This window comes from Nuphar pumila, chromosome 7 (genome assembly GCF_984573655.1).
Source record: "Nuphar pumila chromosome 7, dmNupPumi1.hap1.1, whole genome shotgun sequence".
NCBI classification, from domain to species: Eukaryota; Viridiplantae; Streptophyta; class Magnoliopsida; order Nymphaeales; family Nymphaeaceae; genus Nuphar; species Nuphar pumila.
Window position 1 is genome coordinate 32,778,475 of NC_143255.1, and position 15,423 is coordinate 32,793,897.

Consider the following 15,423-nt stretch of genomic DNA (forward strand, 5'->3'; position numbering starts at 1 on the left):
GGTTTTACAGTGTTTTACGGAGAAAGAAGAAGAAGACTTTGAAGAGTCAACATCATCCTCGACTTTTTAGATGGAGGACATGTTTGTCCTTTTTTTGAACGGAGAAAGAAGAAGACTTTGAAGAGTCAACATCATCCTCGACTTTCTGGATGGAGGACATGTTTGTCCTTTTTTTGAACTGTTTGTTTTTCCTTTTTTGAATGAAGGGCATTTTTGTCATTTTCTCAAACCATCACTTTATGAGAAGAATAGCAAGAAAGGGTACTTAAGTCTTTGCAACAACAGCAGAGTCCGATGCAAAGTTATGTCAACATACACGGGAATACAAGCCCCATGTGCTTGTATACGTGGTGCTCATTCAAAGCCCCGAACACAGACCTGGGATACAGTGAATCATCGAGGGGGGAGAACATACACCACCCTCTCCAAAAGTAACTATCAAGTAGGGCTGGTAAACCAATAGAACAGCTCGTGACTGGCTCGATTGGCCCGTCACGAGCTCATTCGTATGACTGGTGAGCCGAGCCACGAGAACTTAAATGTGTTGAGCCCGAACAGATGGGGTTCGGCTAGGCTCGGCTCAATAACCATAGCAACGGATATTTTTATCTTCACCATCCATCAGCAAAAAAATCTCTGTATATAAATCCCAATAAGAGCTCCATCTTCCCACCACTCTCCGGCAAAATAAAAATCTCAACACTCATCATGGCTTCCAAACCCACTTTCAGTCTTCATCTTCTGATGACCTCCCTCCTCCTCTCAGCCCTAATCCTCCACTCTTCTTCTTCTTCTTCCAACATCCACACAGACTTCCTCAACTCCATCTGCAACTCCACCCCATACCCATCCCGTTGCTTAGAGACATCAAAGCTCTTATCCATAGGCATCGACCCCAAGCCGGTCACGATCCCAAACATAATCCTAGACCCAGTGGTCCTAGTCCTGGTTCAGCAGACCTTGCAGCTAGCCTACACAGAGGCCACCAAGCTCAACTCCATCATCAACACATTGGAATCCTCTGGCATCATTGAGACCCAGAAGGGCACCATCCTGGACTGCAAGGAGCTCCACTACCTCACCCTGGATCTACTCCAGTCCTGCAATACCCAGATCTCATCCCAGTCCTTCAAGTCACCCAACGTCCGGATCTACCTGAGTGCGGCACTCACCAACAAGGAGACATGCCTGGAAGGCTTGTCAACAGCCTCAGGTGCATACAAGCTTGTGTTCATAACCATCCTTAGCTCAGTGTACCAGCACGTCAGCAACGCTCTCGCCATCCTGACGAAAAGCACGGCGACGGTGACGACGTTGAACCGGCGGAGGCTCATGGGGTTCTCCGTCGCCTCCGGCGGGTTCCCTTCATGGCTGAAGAGGAAGGACAGGAGGCTGCTGCAGAGCTCGGGGTCAGGTGGGTCTGACCCCAACTCTATTCTGATTGTTGCTCAGGATGGGAGTGGCAACTTCACCACTGTATCGGATGCCATACTGGCCGTGCCCAAGAACAGCCAGAACGCGGTGGTGGTTTACGTGAAGGAGGGCATCTATGACGAGCACGTAGAGATTCCTAAGAACAAGCAGTACGTGTTCTTGGTGGGGGATGGGATGTGGCGCACCATCATCACCGGCAACCGCAGCGTCGTCGATGGCTGGACCACCTACCGTTCAGCTACAGTAGGTGAGCAATCCTGTTATCTGAAATAATGAGATCCATCTTAAATTCAATCCTAACCATCTGACCGAAGGCTAGGATCATTCAACATTTTCACCGGAAGTCGACTAATCTTGGCTGTTCAGATGCATAAGCAACATAATGTGTGTGAACGAGCCATGTGTATGTTGTGTGTGAAGGGAATCACTAAAGATAGGATCAGGTGATATTAAAAATCACTATTAGTGATAACATCTGTGGTTACCCTTTTGGTTAGTCGGGTCCTGCGTCAAGCTGAAGGCGGGCCAGGATCGTATCCCGCCTGGTGCTGCTGTTGTTTTATCATGATTGGGGCACATAATGCTGGAAGGTTGTGTCCTTAACCTGGAGTTTTACTTTAAAGAGGGCCAGAAGAGTTTTCTTCGTCAAAAAAAAAAAAAAAAACTGTTAATAGTGATTTTCGATATTCACATCCATCTAGTGAATCAAGGGTCCAATGTCAATTCACTCATTCAAAAGATTTTTAAAGGATCTGGCGTCTGGTGCAAAACATTTGAAATTGTCAATTCACACGTTATTGGTGATTTTTAACATCACGTGATCCAAAGCTTGGGGGCAGGTTATATGTTCCCCCAAGAACACGCACTGTAGCTACAGTGCATGTTCAGGGGTCCCAACTGAGCGTGGCTGATGTAGGATGGTGTTGGGCTCTCCCTACACTTCACTTCACTGAGCATCACACAGCGTTCAGTGAAAACCCTGAAACACACGCACTATGTTCCGGAGGTGCACACGCAGCACCCTCTTGGGTAGGTATACCCATGAAATTGTGCTTGTTGGCCCAGTTGACATATATAGTCGGTAGAAAACATGTAGTAAATTTGGTCTTTTCCCTGTGCCAGGTGTTTTTTAATGAACTCAAGTCAATTTTGACCTAAAATCTTGTTTAGAAATAAAAAAAAAGATAATAAAACACAAGTACCATTCAAATCAATGGATTAATTCCAAACCCCAAATTAAACAACTCTAATATTTTGTTTTATACTTTTGCACATTTGAGCCCCAAAATGTGACCGAAATGTTTTAGTTTAATGGTAACCAGCCTTTGGGTCAAGTTTTTCCGATGTGCATATTGGATCTTTCCGAGGATGTAAAATCAATGGTTTACACTATACCAAATTTTCAACAATCTAAAAGTTATATTTCCATGTTAAAAAATTAGGGTCCAAGGGTCAATTATTACTATTTTGACCATACTGAACATGTTGATGAGGTTAGATTTGATTAATTAACCCTCCTCCTATGAATTTCATCTAGAGGTTTGGAACTCACAAGTGTGGCCAATATATATATATATATATATATATATATATATTACAGTGCAATTTCTTTTATGCACTTCAAATATGGGGTGAGTTCTCACTGGTGGATTTACGGTCCATAATATCTATACCTATGGAATAGTGGCACCACTTCTCACCTACCACACGTAATAACTAGATTGATCCATCCCTATCTCCAAAGAAATTTGCCAAAATGGAGAAAATTGTCCCAGCTTACTAGTCTACTATTTTCCTGAGGAAGCAAACTCTCAACTTTCAAAGGTTAGCAGTCTACTATTTCCTGCTTACAAATATGTCCTAACAGGAAACAAATAATAAGAAAAATTCTTTAGATAAAGTTTATATGAAAACCTTTTTTCCCTTCACGAGAAAAAGCATGAAGTCTTCCCTTTTTTTTTTTTTGATGATTTGGAACCAGACTAGGAATTCAGAGGTCACTTAATGCCCCCGCTCTTAAATAGTAAACACCAGGTGAGTGCCCTAGCCCACAAAGAACACCCATGAGCAAGCTGCCGGTCTGATCCCAGGGAGAATCGATCCTGGGCAAAGATGGGGTTCCACCACTTTCCTAAGAACCACCCTAACCACTTGGGCAACCCAGTGCAGGCAAAGCCTCATCTTATGATGTTAGACTTGAGAGATGGGTCTTATTTCTCCTGAAAAATGTTCTCATATGCATATGTTTGAAAAGACGTTTTTTTGGCTTTGAATCAACCAATAAAATTTTCTAGAACATATATCTACTGGTTAAATTTGTTACTTGGGCATATTTCCCCCGAGATAAAAATGTCAGAGCAGTGACTCAAAAGCCACTAAAGAAAGAAAATATAGAGCTTGTTTTAGCCATCCATAATCCATAGGCACCTGGATTCATCATTCGTGTGTCGTACTTTGCCAAGTTGCTGCTCTAGACATGCAAGCAAATTCCAACCCCGTGAAGTTTATGTTTGACGCATCGAATAAAAGATGACCAAGTTCATAAACTTCATCATTTCTACCAGGAGTGTTCTCAGGTTAAGAATTGCAATTACCAATTCTTGAAAGGGAAATTAATCACATATCTGTGACATGTGCAGCTGTGGCCGGCACCGGATTCCTAGCTCGGGACTTGACGATTCAAAACACCGCCGGTGCTGTTAAGCACCAAGCTGTTGCTTTACGTGTGAACGCCGATTTTTCGGCAATCTACAGATGCAGTATAGTGGGCTTTCAAGACACACTTTATGCGCACTCACTCCGGCAGTTCTACCGGGAAAACGTGATCGGCGGCACCATTGATTTCATCTTTGGTAATGCAGCTGTAGTATTCCAATCATGCCAGATCGTCACGAGGAAACCGATGAACGGGCAGTTCAATGCTGTTACAGCACAAGGTAGAATTGATCCAAACGAAAACACTGGGTTTTCCATAGATAATTGCACCATTTTGCCAGATATTGAGCTTGCGAACAGCCTTGGAAGTGTGAAGAGCTACCTTGGCCGGCCATGGAAGAACTACTCGCGGACGGTCGTCATGACATCCTATATTGGGCAACATATTGATCCTTCAGGCTGGTCACCATGGTCAGGTATATAATATTTTCCTTCACCAACCACTAAGTTATAGTTGCACAGATCACAAAACTGCAATTCCAGGGGATTTGCTTTCAAAAGACCAAAAAAAAGAAGTGTCTTAAGAGTATTAGAGGGAAATAGGTCTTTCAAATTCCTGTTTCTCGTTCGAGATTGAGAATTGGAGAATTTTCAAAGCCACTTCCCTCTATTTCTCCACTTTGGTTTCCCTTCTCACCACCACTAGACGGCAAATCTTGTTTACCTTCAATAAGGGTCTGTTGCTTCTATTCTTATGTAAGGGAAAGGTCATTCATAGCAAAGAGCACGGTTTTCTAAAAACTCCTGCTAGTTCAGCCTTTCTGAGAAAGTTCTTTCATATGAGGGTACAAAGGGATTTACATGTAATTTCACCGTGATGTTTGGATGCTTGAAAGTAGGGGTGGCAAAATCTGACCCGACCATAGGGTTTGGCTTAAACCGGTTGGTGTCGTGAATGGGTCGACCCGCCTAACCCATTTATTAAACGGTTTCGTGTTCGTGTTAGGGTTATGCCAACTCGTCAACCCGTTTACACGAACCCGTCAACCCGCAACCCGTTTATATATATATATATATATATATATATATATATATATAAACTTATCATGTTATTCGGGTCAGTTATCGTGTCTATGTTATCCGATTGTGGGTTACTCGGGTCGGTTATCGTGTCTATGTTATCGGGTCGACACGTTTAATAAACAGGTCACCATGTCATGTAATCGTATCGGGTCGACCCAACCCGTTTATTAAATGAGTTAACCATGTCGGGTTACCCATTTAATAAATGGGTCGTGTTCGTGTTTGCCACATCCAACCCATTTAATAAACGGGTCGTACCTGTTTGTGTTGAGGTATTCTGACCTGCCGACCCGACCCAATTGCCACCCCTACTTGAAAGGCGGTTCAAGTGCAATCACATTGCACACTTTGAGTGTGACCGCTGCACCTGACCACCCTCCATCTCTGAGATGTGGCTTGTCAGCTGTGGGGACTGACAGAAGATGAAGGGAGATCAGGTGCAGTGGCACACTATAAGTGTGCAATGTGATTGTACCTGATCTGTCATCCGATGTTTGTATGATCAATGAGGAGAAAGGAAGGAAAAGAGATGCCAACTCCGCAATTCCCTATGAAAACTATATGAAAGAAACTGGCCTCGAGCTTCTCGTTGAAAGCCTTGCCTTGGTACGAAAACACTATTTCTTTGTCATGTGTCATTGTGGTTGCTAGCTCCATCCCTAATCCAGTGTTTTGGCAACACTAAATCACCCAAACATCGGAGACCGTTGGCGAAACTATAACGCACTACTACTAAGCAACAAAGGGTGTTGGGGAAACCACAAAATGTGCCTCCAATTCAAGGCTCCCAAACAGAGCCTAAGGAATTCCATCAAAACAAGGAATGGGACCCTCAATCCTTTGCTCCCTTGGGAATTAAAAAAACAACAACTCTCATTTCCTAGTGCTCAAGTTAGAAACAGTCCCTCAGATATGGATGCATGTTCTGATAAAAAACATATCATCTTCAACATGATATGGCTTTCTGATATAGAAATATTTGCGCAGTTTTTTTGGGGAAAACAAAAATTAGTCAGCTGTACAGGTTTGGTTCTGGTCGTCCAAAGGGCTATGGGCATAGGCCTCACTAACATGAGATGGATCTGGCTCTAGCTAGGTCTATGTGACCCAAATCCAACCCATTGTTTGACAAGGCTAAGGGGTGTATATTCCATAATTTGGTAACAATCAAACCTGTTTCCATTGTAAAGCATAGTGAAAAATCTAAAGGACACGTTAGTTGAATATTGGAATTACTAGTTGATTTTTTGGAGCAATTTCAAGTCATTTAATACTCATCTTCTTTATCAAGATCATCTTGCTTTATTATTGTGTATGTGTATTAGTGTTTGTGTGTTTTAAATTAGCTTATTTCATAACTTCGATTATCTTGCTTTGTGCAGGGGACTGGGCCTTGAGCACTCTGTACTATGGTGAGTTTTCGAACAATGGTCCTGGATCGAGCACCGATCAACGGGTCACATGGCCCGGGTACCAGACCATGACCTATGAAGATGCAACTAATTTCACGGTTCCTAATCTGATTCTTGGTGATCAATGGCTGGACTACCCGACGGTTCCTTATGATAACGATGTCTAATTGACGATTGGCTCGCAAAGGTGTATATTTTTAAGATCAGTTGGTTCTTGGATCCAAATAAGCGTTTGGTTCCTATACTGGGGAGAGTTTTTATCTAGAGTCCGTAATTAGAATAGGCATAAGAAAAATATAAAAGTTCCATGTGTAAAAAGTTTGTTTCTTTTTTCTTTTTAGTTAGGGGTTGCTTTGTTGTTGTGTGCTGAAAATAAGTGAAATAAAGCTAATTAATGTAATCGGATTGGATGCAATAACTGGATCCTAAAATTTAGTTGCCCTGTAAGACATTTTCCCTAGAGAATCATGTAATGGAAATTGTGGAATTTGGATCTCACATTCTGGCTCCAAAATCAGTCTTTTTCATCTGAAAGTTTTTCGTACTCACACTCAAGTTGAAGGGTTTTTCCTTTTTTGTTGAAAAGGGGTTGAACTCAATAGGAACTTCACCTTTTCTTATTTGGAGACCTCAGTGTATTGTTCGTTGTCAAACATCAAATCTTGAACCTAAAAACAAGTTTGCTTGATAGTATAATAACACGTTTGATGTTCAAAAGATATTAAAAAAGTAAATATATTGCAGAAGATGTAAGAAACTTGGACCTTTAAGAACAATACAAAAGTATAACAAACAAATATTGAAATTAAAAGCAAATAAAAGAAACAGGAGCCTTACTTCTGGTTTAGGTAGCCCTTTCAACTTGTGGCGATCGAGCGCATCAACATTCCAGCATATTTTTCTGCGGCTTGACAGGCCTTTCTTGAATTTGGGTCTGCTATGACAATGCCCTACGATATAGTATATTTGGTTTTTAGCATTGCAACTTTCCAACTACTTGTGCTTTTAAATAACACTACAAGAAAAAACAAACTTTAATAGCTCATCTTAGTAGTAGCGCCAGTGTAATGTTGGGATAAGCCACTATGTGCCACAGTTACCCACTTTTTTGGTAACTTTCTTTTTTGGTGTTCATTCCGATAAACATACATGGAGAGAACGGTTACGCTAACCGATCCCCTGCTGCAGCTATAAAGAGGGTATCCATGAGCGACTATGCACAAGCGAAGAAAAGAAATTTACCTATTTTTGAGTTTTTTGACTAAAGAGGGAAAGATAGATCCTGCTCACCGAATGCTGAAGGCACATGTGCTCATTGGAGGGCTACAGTCTGGTTGAGAAACGAAGCTCATCCCGTTCCAGCCACTCACTACAAGAAACCTGTGGATTAGCGATGACCTAAATTCGTCGCTAATCCGACACTAATCTGTCGCTAAATAGTTTAGTGACAGATTAGCGTCGGATTAGAGACGGATAAAAAAACTTTCATCATGATTTTTTTGACGCTAAGTAGTGACAGAACTTATCTGTCGCTAATTTACGATGGATTAGCGACGGACATGATCTGTCGCGAGTCCTTCGCTATTTTAAGTTAGCACTGGATAATATCCGTCGCTAATCCGTCGTTAAATTTTAAAAAAAAAAATTGCTCTCTGCCGGCGCGTTCTCCGGCAGAGAGCAATTTTTTTTGCATAGAACCGACGCGTTCTCCAGCGTGTTCTTTTGCACAGAACTGGTGCGTTCTTCGGCATGGTCTTTTGCACAGAACCGGCGCATTCCGGCGTCGGGATGCTCTTCCGCAGCGAGGCAGTCACGGCGGGAGAAGGGACACGGGTAGCCACAGGCGACCTTTCGCGGCGGCCGATCGGGAGGGAGAACGACTTCTCCTGGAAGGAGACCGACAAGCTTCGTGTCGACGACTAGAGGACCTCCGGTGCTCGCTTCACGGAATAAACTGCCGGCGAAGGAGTGGACGCACGAGAGAGGGTAGAGGAGCGGCGTCGATCGTCCGATTGTGACTTTTTCGAGGTTGTAGTGGAGACGGTATCCAACGAGGGAGAGGCGGGACGGGCAGTGAATACTGGCGAGGGGCACCGCTGGGAGGAGGAGGACGACGCGGGGGGAGAGGTAGCGGGAGTTGATCTAGCGAGCCTTTGGCCTTTGGGGGCCGACACCATTGTCGTGCTTGAAGGGTGCGAGAGGTGGCCGGTGCGCATCATCAGAGGAAGGCGGGGCTTCTGGCGTTCTGAGAAGCACGTGGTGGTGGGGACTGCAACCACCATTATCAGCAAATCATGGTCGTAGGGATCTCCATGACCAATAAAACCTGCAATTCCACCAATAAAAACAGAGGGAGAAAAAATTTTGAACGGGGGGAAGGAAAATTTTGCGCCTCAGGTGGGACGGTTTAAATCGAAAATTAGCGACAAAATTAGCGAGGGAATGTTCCTGTCGCTAATCCATCGCTAATTAGGGATGGATTAGCGACAGAAAAATTTCCTCGCTAATTCTGTCACTAATTAGCATTTTGTTGTAGTGTTTTGGCGACGAAAAAATGTTGTCGCTAATTAGCGACAGATTTAGCGTGGGAGATATTTCCGTCGCTAAGTTTGCAAATATTTCGATTGTTAGCGACAAATAGTTTTCTCTCGCTAATCCGTCGCAAATTTGCGACGAAAAAAATCTGTCGCAAATTTTCATCGCTAATTAGCATTTTTCTTGTAGTGACTAGTGCCGACCACCACCCATCATCAGTTTCCTCAATGGCTTCTTTAGGTACCCCTCCACTCTGTTTGTATTATGCACAACTATAGGTAGGGGTGGCAATCGGGTCGGTTTGGCGTGTCGGGTCGGTGGGTTGGCGGGTCAGCATACCTCAACACAAACCCGCCCCGTTTATTAAACGGGTCGACTGTGGCAAACACAAACCCAACCCATTCATTAAACGGGTAATCCGACACGACACGATTAACCCATTTAATAAACGGGCCGGGTAAACTGGTTGGCGGGTCGGGTTCAGGTAAACGGGTTGACAGGCGGGTTGGGTTCGAGTAAACGGGTTGGCGGGCGAGTCGGGGTCGGGTAAATGGGTTGGCGGGCGGATTGGCGGGTCGGGTTTGGGTAAACGGGTTGGCGGGCGGGTTGGCGAGTCGGGTTCGGGTAAACATGTTGACCCGCCCACTTAACTTCTCCCCCCAACCAAAACCCTAACCCCTAGGGAGAGCGAAAATGGGGTGGTGGTTCTCCATAAGGAAGGGCGACACGTCGTAGTCCAAGGACGGCAAGAGGAAGGAAGGGCGGAAAACAGAGAAGCCGACGACGGACGCGGCGACCAGAGAGCAGGAGGTCCCGGAGATGAATGATGCCATGGAGGTGCAGAGGCCTGACGCCGTTACCGTCTTCGAGTTCGGCTCCGTCGTCGCCTCCGGTGACAAGATCATGCTTGCCGGCTACTGCCCCGTCTCCGACGAGCTCGAGGTGTGCCGGTGGGAGATCCTGTCTTCTCCGGGGTCGAACGCTCCGCAGTTCCGGGTGGTCTTCTGAACGGTCGGTGTCGTTTCGGGGTGGGTTTTTCATCCTCTGTTTGGTTTTGTACTCTTTTGTATGAAGGAGATGTTTGTTCGTTCGTCGCGACTTCATCGAGCTCATCTTATATTCTTTTGGTTGAAATTTTATAAGAACATTAAGCTTTTTATAAAAGAAAGGCTTCTTGTGTTCTTTTCTTTCTGTTGGTTTCTTTCTTTTGTTTCTTGAGCCATTTATTAAACGGGTCAGCCGGGTTGGCGGGTTGGCATACCCCTAACACGAACCTGACCCGTTTAATAAACAGGTTAGGCGAGTCGACCCGTTTACGACATAAACCCCGTTTAAGCTAAACCCGAACCCGGCTAAGAAGCAGGTCAGCTGCTTGTGTCAGATTTTGCCAGCCCTAGCTGTAGGATCCCAACAAATAAAAGAAACAAGAGCCTTACATCAGGTTTAAGTAGCCCTTTCAACTTGTGGCGATCGAGAACATCGACATTCCAGCATATTTTTCTGCAAATTGACAGGCCTTTCTTGAATTTGGGTCTACTATGCCAATGCCCTACGATATATTATATTTGGTTTTTAGCATTGTAACTTTCCCACTACTTGTGCTTTTAAATAACACTACAAGAAAAACAAACTTTTACTAGCTCATATTAGCAGTAGCGCCACTGTAAAGTTGTTTCTTTTACCGGCGCAGAAGTGGTCTGTCACAGAAAAGCTTTTTGCTGGCGCAGAAATTTCAGAGCCAGTGAAATCTGTTTTTTCTGGCGCAAATTAAGGTGGCGTCAGAAAAAACTTGGTTTTTCTGGCGCAGCTGAAGATTGAGCCAATATAAACCGACCCTAGTAGAGACAAAGATGAATAGAAGATTGGTATGACTTCCATACCTAATTAACCTTGTCTACCATCTTTAAAAGTTTGTTGAGGTGTACTGATGCACGTCACTTTTCAGAAACAACTTACAACGGGAAGAAATTCAATACTATATGTCATTTCTTTGGTTACCAAGCTCAGGGTTCATTGCCATCAAAATTTGACTGTGATTATGCTTATGTGCGTGCTCGTTATCCCATAGAGCAGTTTGTGTTTTTTGAAATAATTCTTTCTTTCATATGGTCGTAAGGAAATATTTCTTTTCTTATAGGTCCTTGGCCACACCTGCTACCATATTCTAGCAGCTCATTTGATACATGGCAACTATAACCAATCTTAAGAATCCTATTAATAAGTGGCGATGTGGCGCTGCTCCAATGTATGTGTATCTTGTTTTCATATGGAAATCACTGTTTTAAAGGGTTCGGGCCCAACTTCCATTGGAAAGCCTGCAATTCACCCAACATCTGTGAATTTGAAAGGAAAAGCATAAGAGTATGTCTTTAACCTCTATGTTGAATTGTACAGTTTTCGTCCAATCTGTATTGGATGGTAAAATCTATTCATCATTGGCTCTTTTAAAGGATCTTTTTTCCCTGTCTTAAAATGATTACTCCGTATCCCATGAATTAATTGTTTCGTTCTTTGTTAAGGTTTAGCTTCAACATATAATTGCAGCCTATATTGTTTCAATTTATTGTCCATGATATCTAAATTTATGACGTGCTATTTAGTGACAAGAAATACTTCTTTTTTTGAAAAAAATTGTTTTTACTGGCGTGAAAACGGCCCCAGTAAAAACTTTGTCTTTTACTGGCGCGGAAACTGCGCCAGTATAATGCCCTTCACTATTAGTGTTTGCACTGGCGCAGAAAATGCACCAGTAAAAAAGGACTTTTGCTGGCGCAATATTGCGCCAGTAAGCAGCTTTTATTGGCGCAGTTTTATGCCAGTAAAAGATCCTTCTTTTTTTTTTTGAAAGATCTATGCGCCAGTATTGACTTTTTGCTGACGCAAATTTGCCAAGCAAAAATTTAATTTTCCTGGCGATGTAAAGTTGCGACAGAAAAAAGCATCAACGGTGGTACCTTTGGCGCATTCTTGGGCCAGCAAAAACGGGTTTTCTTGTAGTGTAGATAGTTAATTAAACAAGTTATACTTTTTAACCGATAGGATTGCGAGATAATTAATGGGCCATACAGCTTTGTGGCATCTGGGCCAACCCAGAAAATCTGTGAAATTAAGATCCAACAAGTCATGCTGTGAAGCCGGTAATCTCTAGGTAAGGTCACCAGCACCCAAGCTCTTATGGAGTCCGCCAGTGAAAGGCACCCACACACTCATTGAAATACGTTTCAATTCTTGTCATTACAACAACAACAACAACAACTACGCCTTCATCCCAAAACAATTGGGGTCAGCGATATGAACCAAAAAAGAAATTCATTTTGGGTCTTCCACATGAATCCTTTTCCTCCAATCATTTCTATCCAACGCCATGTCCTCGGTGAGGTTCAAAGCATTCATATCCTTTCCTATCATCTCCATCCAAGTCTTCCTAGGCCTACCCCGACCTCTTTTAACTAATATATTTTTCCATTTCTCCAACCTTCTAACTGGAGCATCATTAGGCCTTCGCCGAATATGTCCAAACCACCGTAAACGATTCTCTCGCATCTTATTTTCAATGGGTGCAACACCTACCTTCCTACGTATCTCTTCGTTCCGAATCTTATCTTTTATTGTATTTCCACACATCCATCTAAGCATCCGCATCTCAGCTACACTCATTTTTTGAATATGATGTCTCTTGGCAGCCCAACATTCCGTACCATATAGTAAAGCGGGTCTAATAGTCGTCCTATAAAACTTTCCCTTCAACCGCAATGGCATTCTACGATCGCACAGCACTCCAGTAGCACTTTTCCATTTCATCCACCCAACCTTTATCCTATGATTTACATCTCCATCAATTTCTCCATACTTTTGAATGATGGATCCCAAATATTTGAAATAATCATTCACCGGTATATCTTGCTCACCAAGCTTCACTACACTCCCATCACTACTTCGTTGCTTACTAAACCGACATTCCATATATTCAGTCTTACTCTTACTCAACTTAAAACCTCTAGCTTCCAATGTTTGTCTCCATAATTCTAACTTAGCATTAACCCCAGCTCTAGACTCATCAATCAAAACAATATCATCAGCAAACAACATACACCACGGTACATTTTCTTGAATTGATCTCGTAAGCTCATCCATCACTATCGCAAATAAGAAAGGGCTTAAAGCAGATCCTTGATGTAACCCAACCGTTATCGGAAAATTGGTTGTCACCCCTCCACAAGTGCGGACATTGGTTACTACTCCTTCATACATATCTTTAATTATACTAATGTACTTGAGAGAAACACCTTTCTTCATCATTGTCCACCAGAGAACGTCCCTAGGTACTCTATCGTATGCCTTCTCTAAATCAATAAAAACCATATGCAAATCTTTGTTCCTCTCTCTATATCTTTCAATAAGTTGTCTAAGAAGATGTATAGCTTCCATAGTTGATCTTCCAGGCATAAAACCAAATTGATTCTCCGATATCATGACAACCTTCCTCAACCTAGACTCAATCACCCTCTCCCAAAGTTTCATAGTATGACTCATGAGTTTTATACCACGATAGTTTCAATTCTTGTCATTAATTTGTCTAATTTGATGCTTTTCAAAATGTACCTCTTCTGGCTACCATAGTGACAAAATTTAAAAACAACAAAATCTCGAGAGTCAAAAGCTCTGGAGATTTTGAAAATTTTCATAAATCTCGCATTGTTTCGGCAAAATCTTGGCAATAAAAAATAAATTAAAAGATATATTTTTTTTATGAAATATAAATGAAACACATTTAAAAATAAAAATCTCTGAGGTTTTTTACGATAAATATATGCTAAAACAGTAAATATCACAATATTTGTATCTGGCTACTACAACGGTTCCGCTATCTGGTAATTAAGGATGACTTGTGAATGTCACCAAATTAACGGGAGATCATGAGTTTGAAATCTTAAAGGACAATCCTTATGGCAAGGTTGAAGTTAGGTATACTCTCCAGTGAAGAGATTCGCGTGATTGGGATTTCCCTTGGTTTAACCAAAAGAAAAGTTATATTTAGACCAAGCAGGAACTTTCACCTAAGGGATTTGGCTTAGTGGGATGAGGTCTAGACTGTTTGACGGGCAGCCTAGGTTCAAATCCCATGGGCATCACCCCCCTGCGTAAGCCAAAGATTGGCAACTTCCTGGGGGTAAGCCCTCAAAGTTTTATGCTGACAAGACAGCGACCGTATTATGTATGGCAGGCTGAGCCAACACGGCTAGGTCTCTCTACGCATGCGGTGGTTTCTCCAAGTAGAAATAAAAAAGGAGAAACTTTCATCAAACTAGCAGTAGCATAATTAATTTATCTTATCATGACAATAAAAAAGAAAAAAATATCACTGAAACAACCATACAGAAAGAAACATGTATCCAAGGATAAAAAGACATGACATATAATAAAGATTTTGTCTTCTATCATAAAAGATGGGCATCTAGAAAGATGACAAATTCAGAAAAGATCTAAGGAAGGTGGCATGCAACCTTTCCCTCACATCCAAAGAGATTAATAACACACCCCAAAGCATCTAAAATACTTTGAAATGAGCAGGCATTTCAATTTGTGAAGACCAAAATTACAGTGTAAACACGTTGGAGATCGTGAACTTGGTCAGGTTATATTCCATGTCAAATTGGAGTCTTACGGACCTTGTCATAGGCATATCTCGATCCTGAAGTGTCTTAGGGCGTGCTTGAATACCACAGACCTTACCCAGTGATCCGTGGATATAAGAATCAATGTTGGAGGATCAGAAATCCTTGGATTTGAGGTCCTTCAAAACAGCCCATATTCAAGGCCTTTTGCTCGGGCCGGGAGGGAAGAGGGTCACACCAGAAATTCTTAGATATAAGATCCTTTTATCTCAAATCTCGAGGTCTTTCAGATCCTTGCGTCTCAGTCTCTTGGACACCCCTTTAGGGGATTTTAAATCCTTCAGATCTGAAGAACCAAATGATACTTGAGGATGAGGGATTCAAGGGTCTCATGCAATTAGATTGGGCATTACAAGGAGCAGCAAAATCTCTTGGTATATCGTTTTTATCGGGTTGTAATTCGGTTTGTTCCCAATTAATGAGTGTAATAGAGAAACAGAATCTCTTGCTATCATGGCTACAAATTCCTCCATGTAATTACTGTTATCATTTCAATATACGTGTAGGGTCCGCCTAACACTAGCTTTCTATGTCAAAAAAAAAAGAAAAAAAGATTGGGCAATTGAATGGCCTCGTATCTTGGTGTGAAACCGGCACCACATCAGCATGCATGCCCCACTACAGCTCAA

General features: G+C 42.5%; 1 protein-coding gene across 1 annotated transcript; it reads left to right on the top strand.

Moving 5' to 3' along the window:
* The first annotated feature begins 674 nt into the window (after positions 1-674).
* LOC149831813 (pectinesterase-like) lies at positions 675-7,082 on the top strand. Its single transcript, XM_090014156.1, has 3 exons — positions 675-1,681; positions 4,074-4,565; positions 6,555-7,082. Exons 1-3 carry the CDS (start codon positions 709-711, stop codon positions 6,749-6,751), a joined length of 1,662 nt encoding a protein of 553 aa, XP_089870282.1. The 5' UTR covers positions 675-708; the 3' UTR covers positions 6,752-7,082.
* Positions 7,083-15,423: the final 8,341 nt, after the last annotated feature.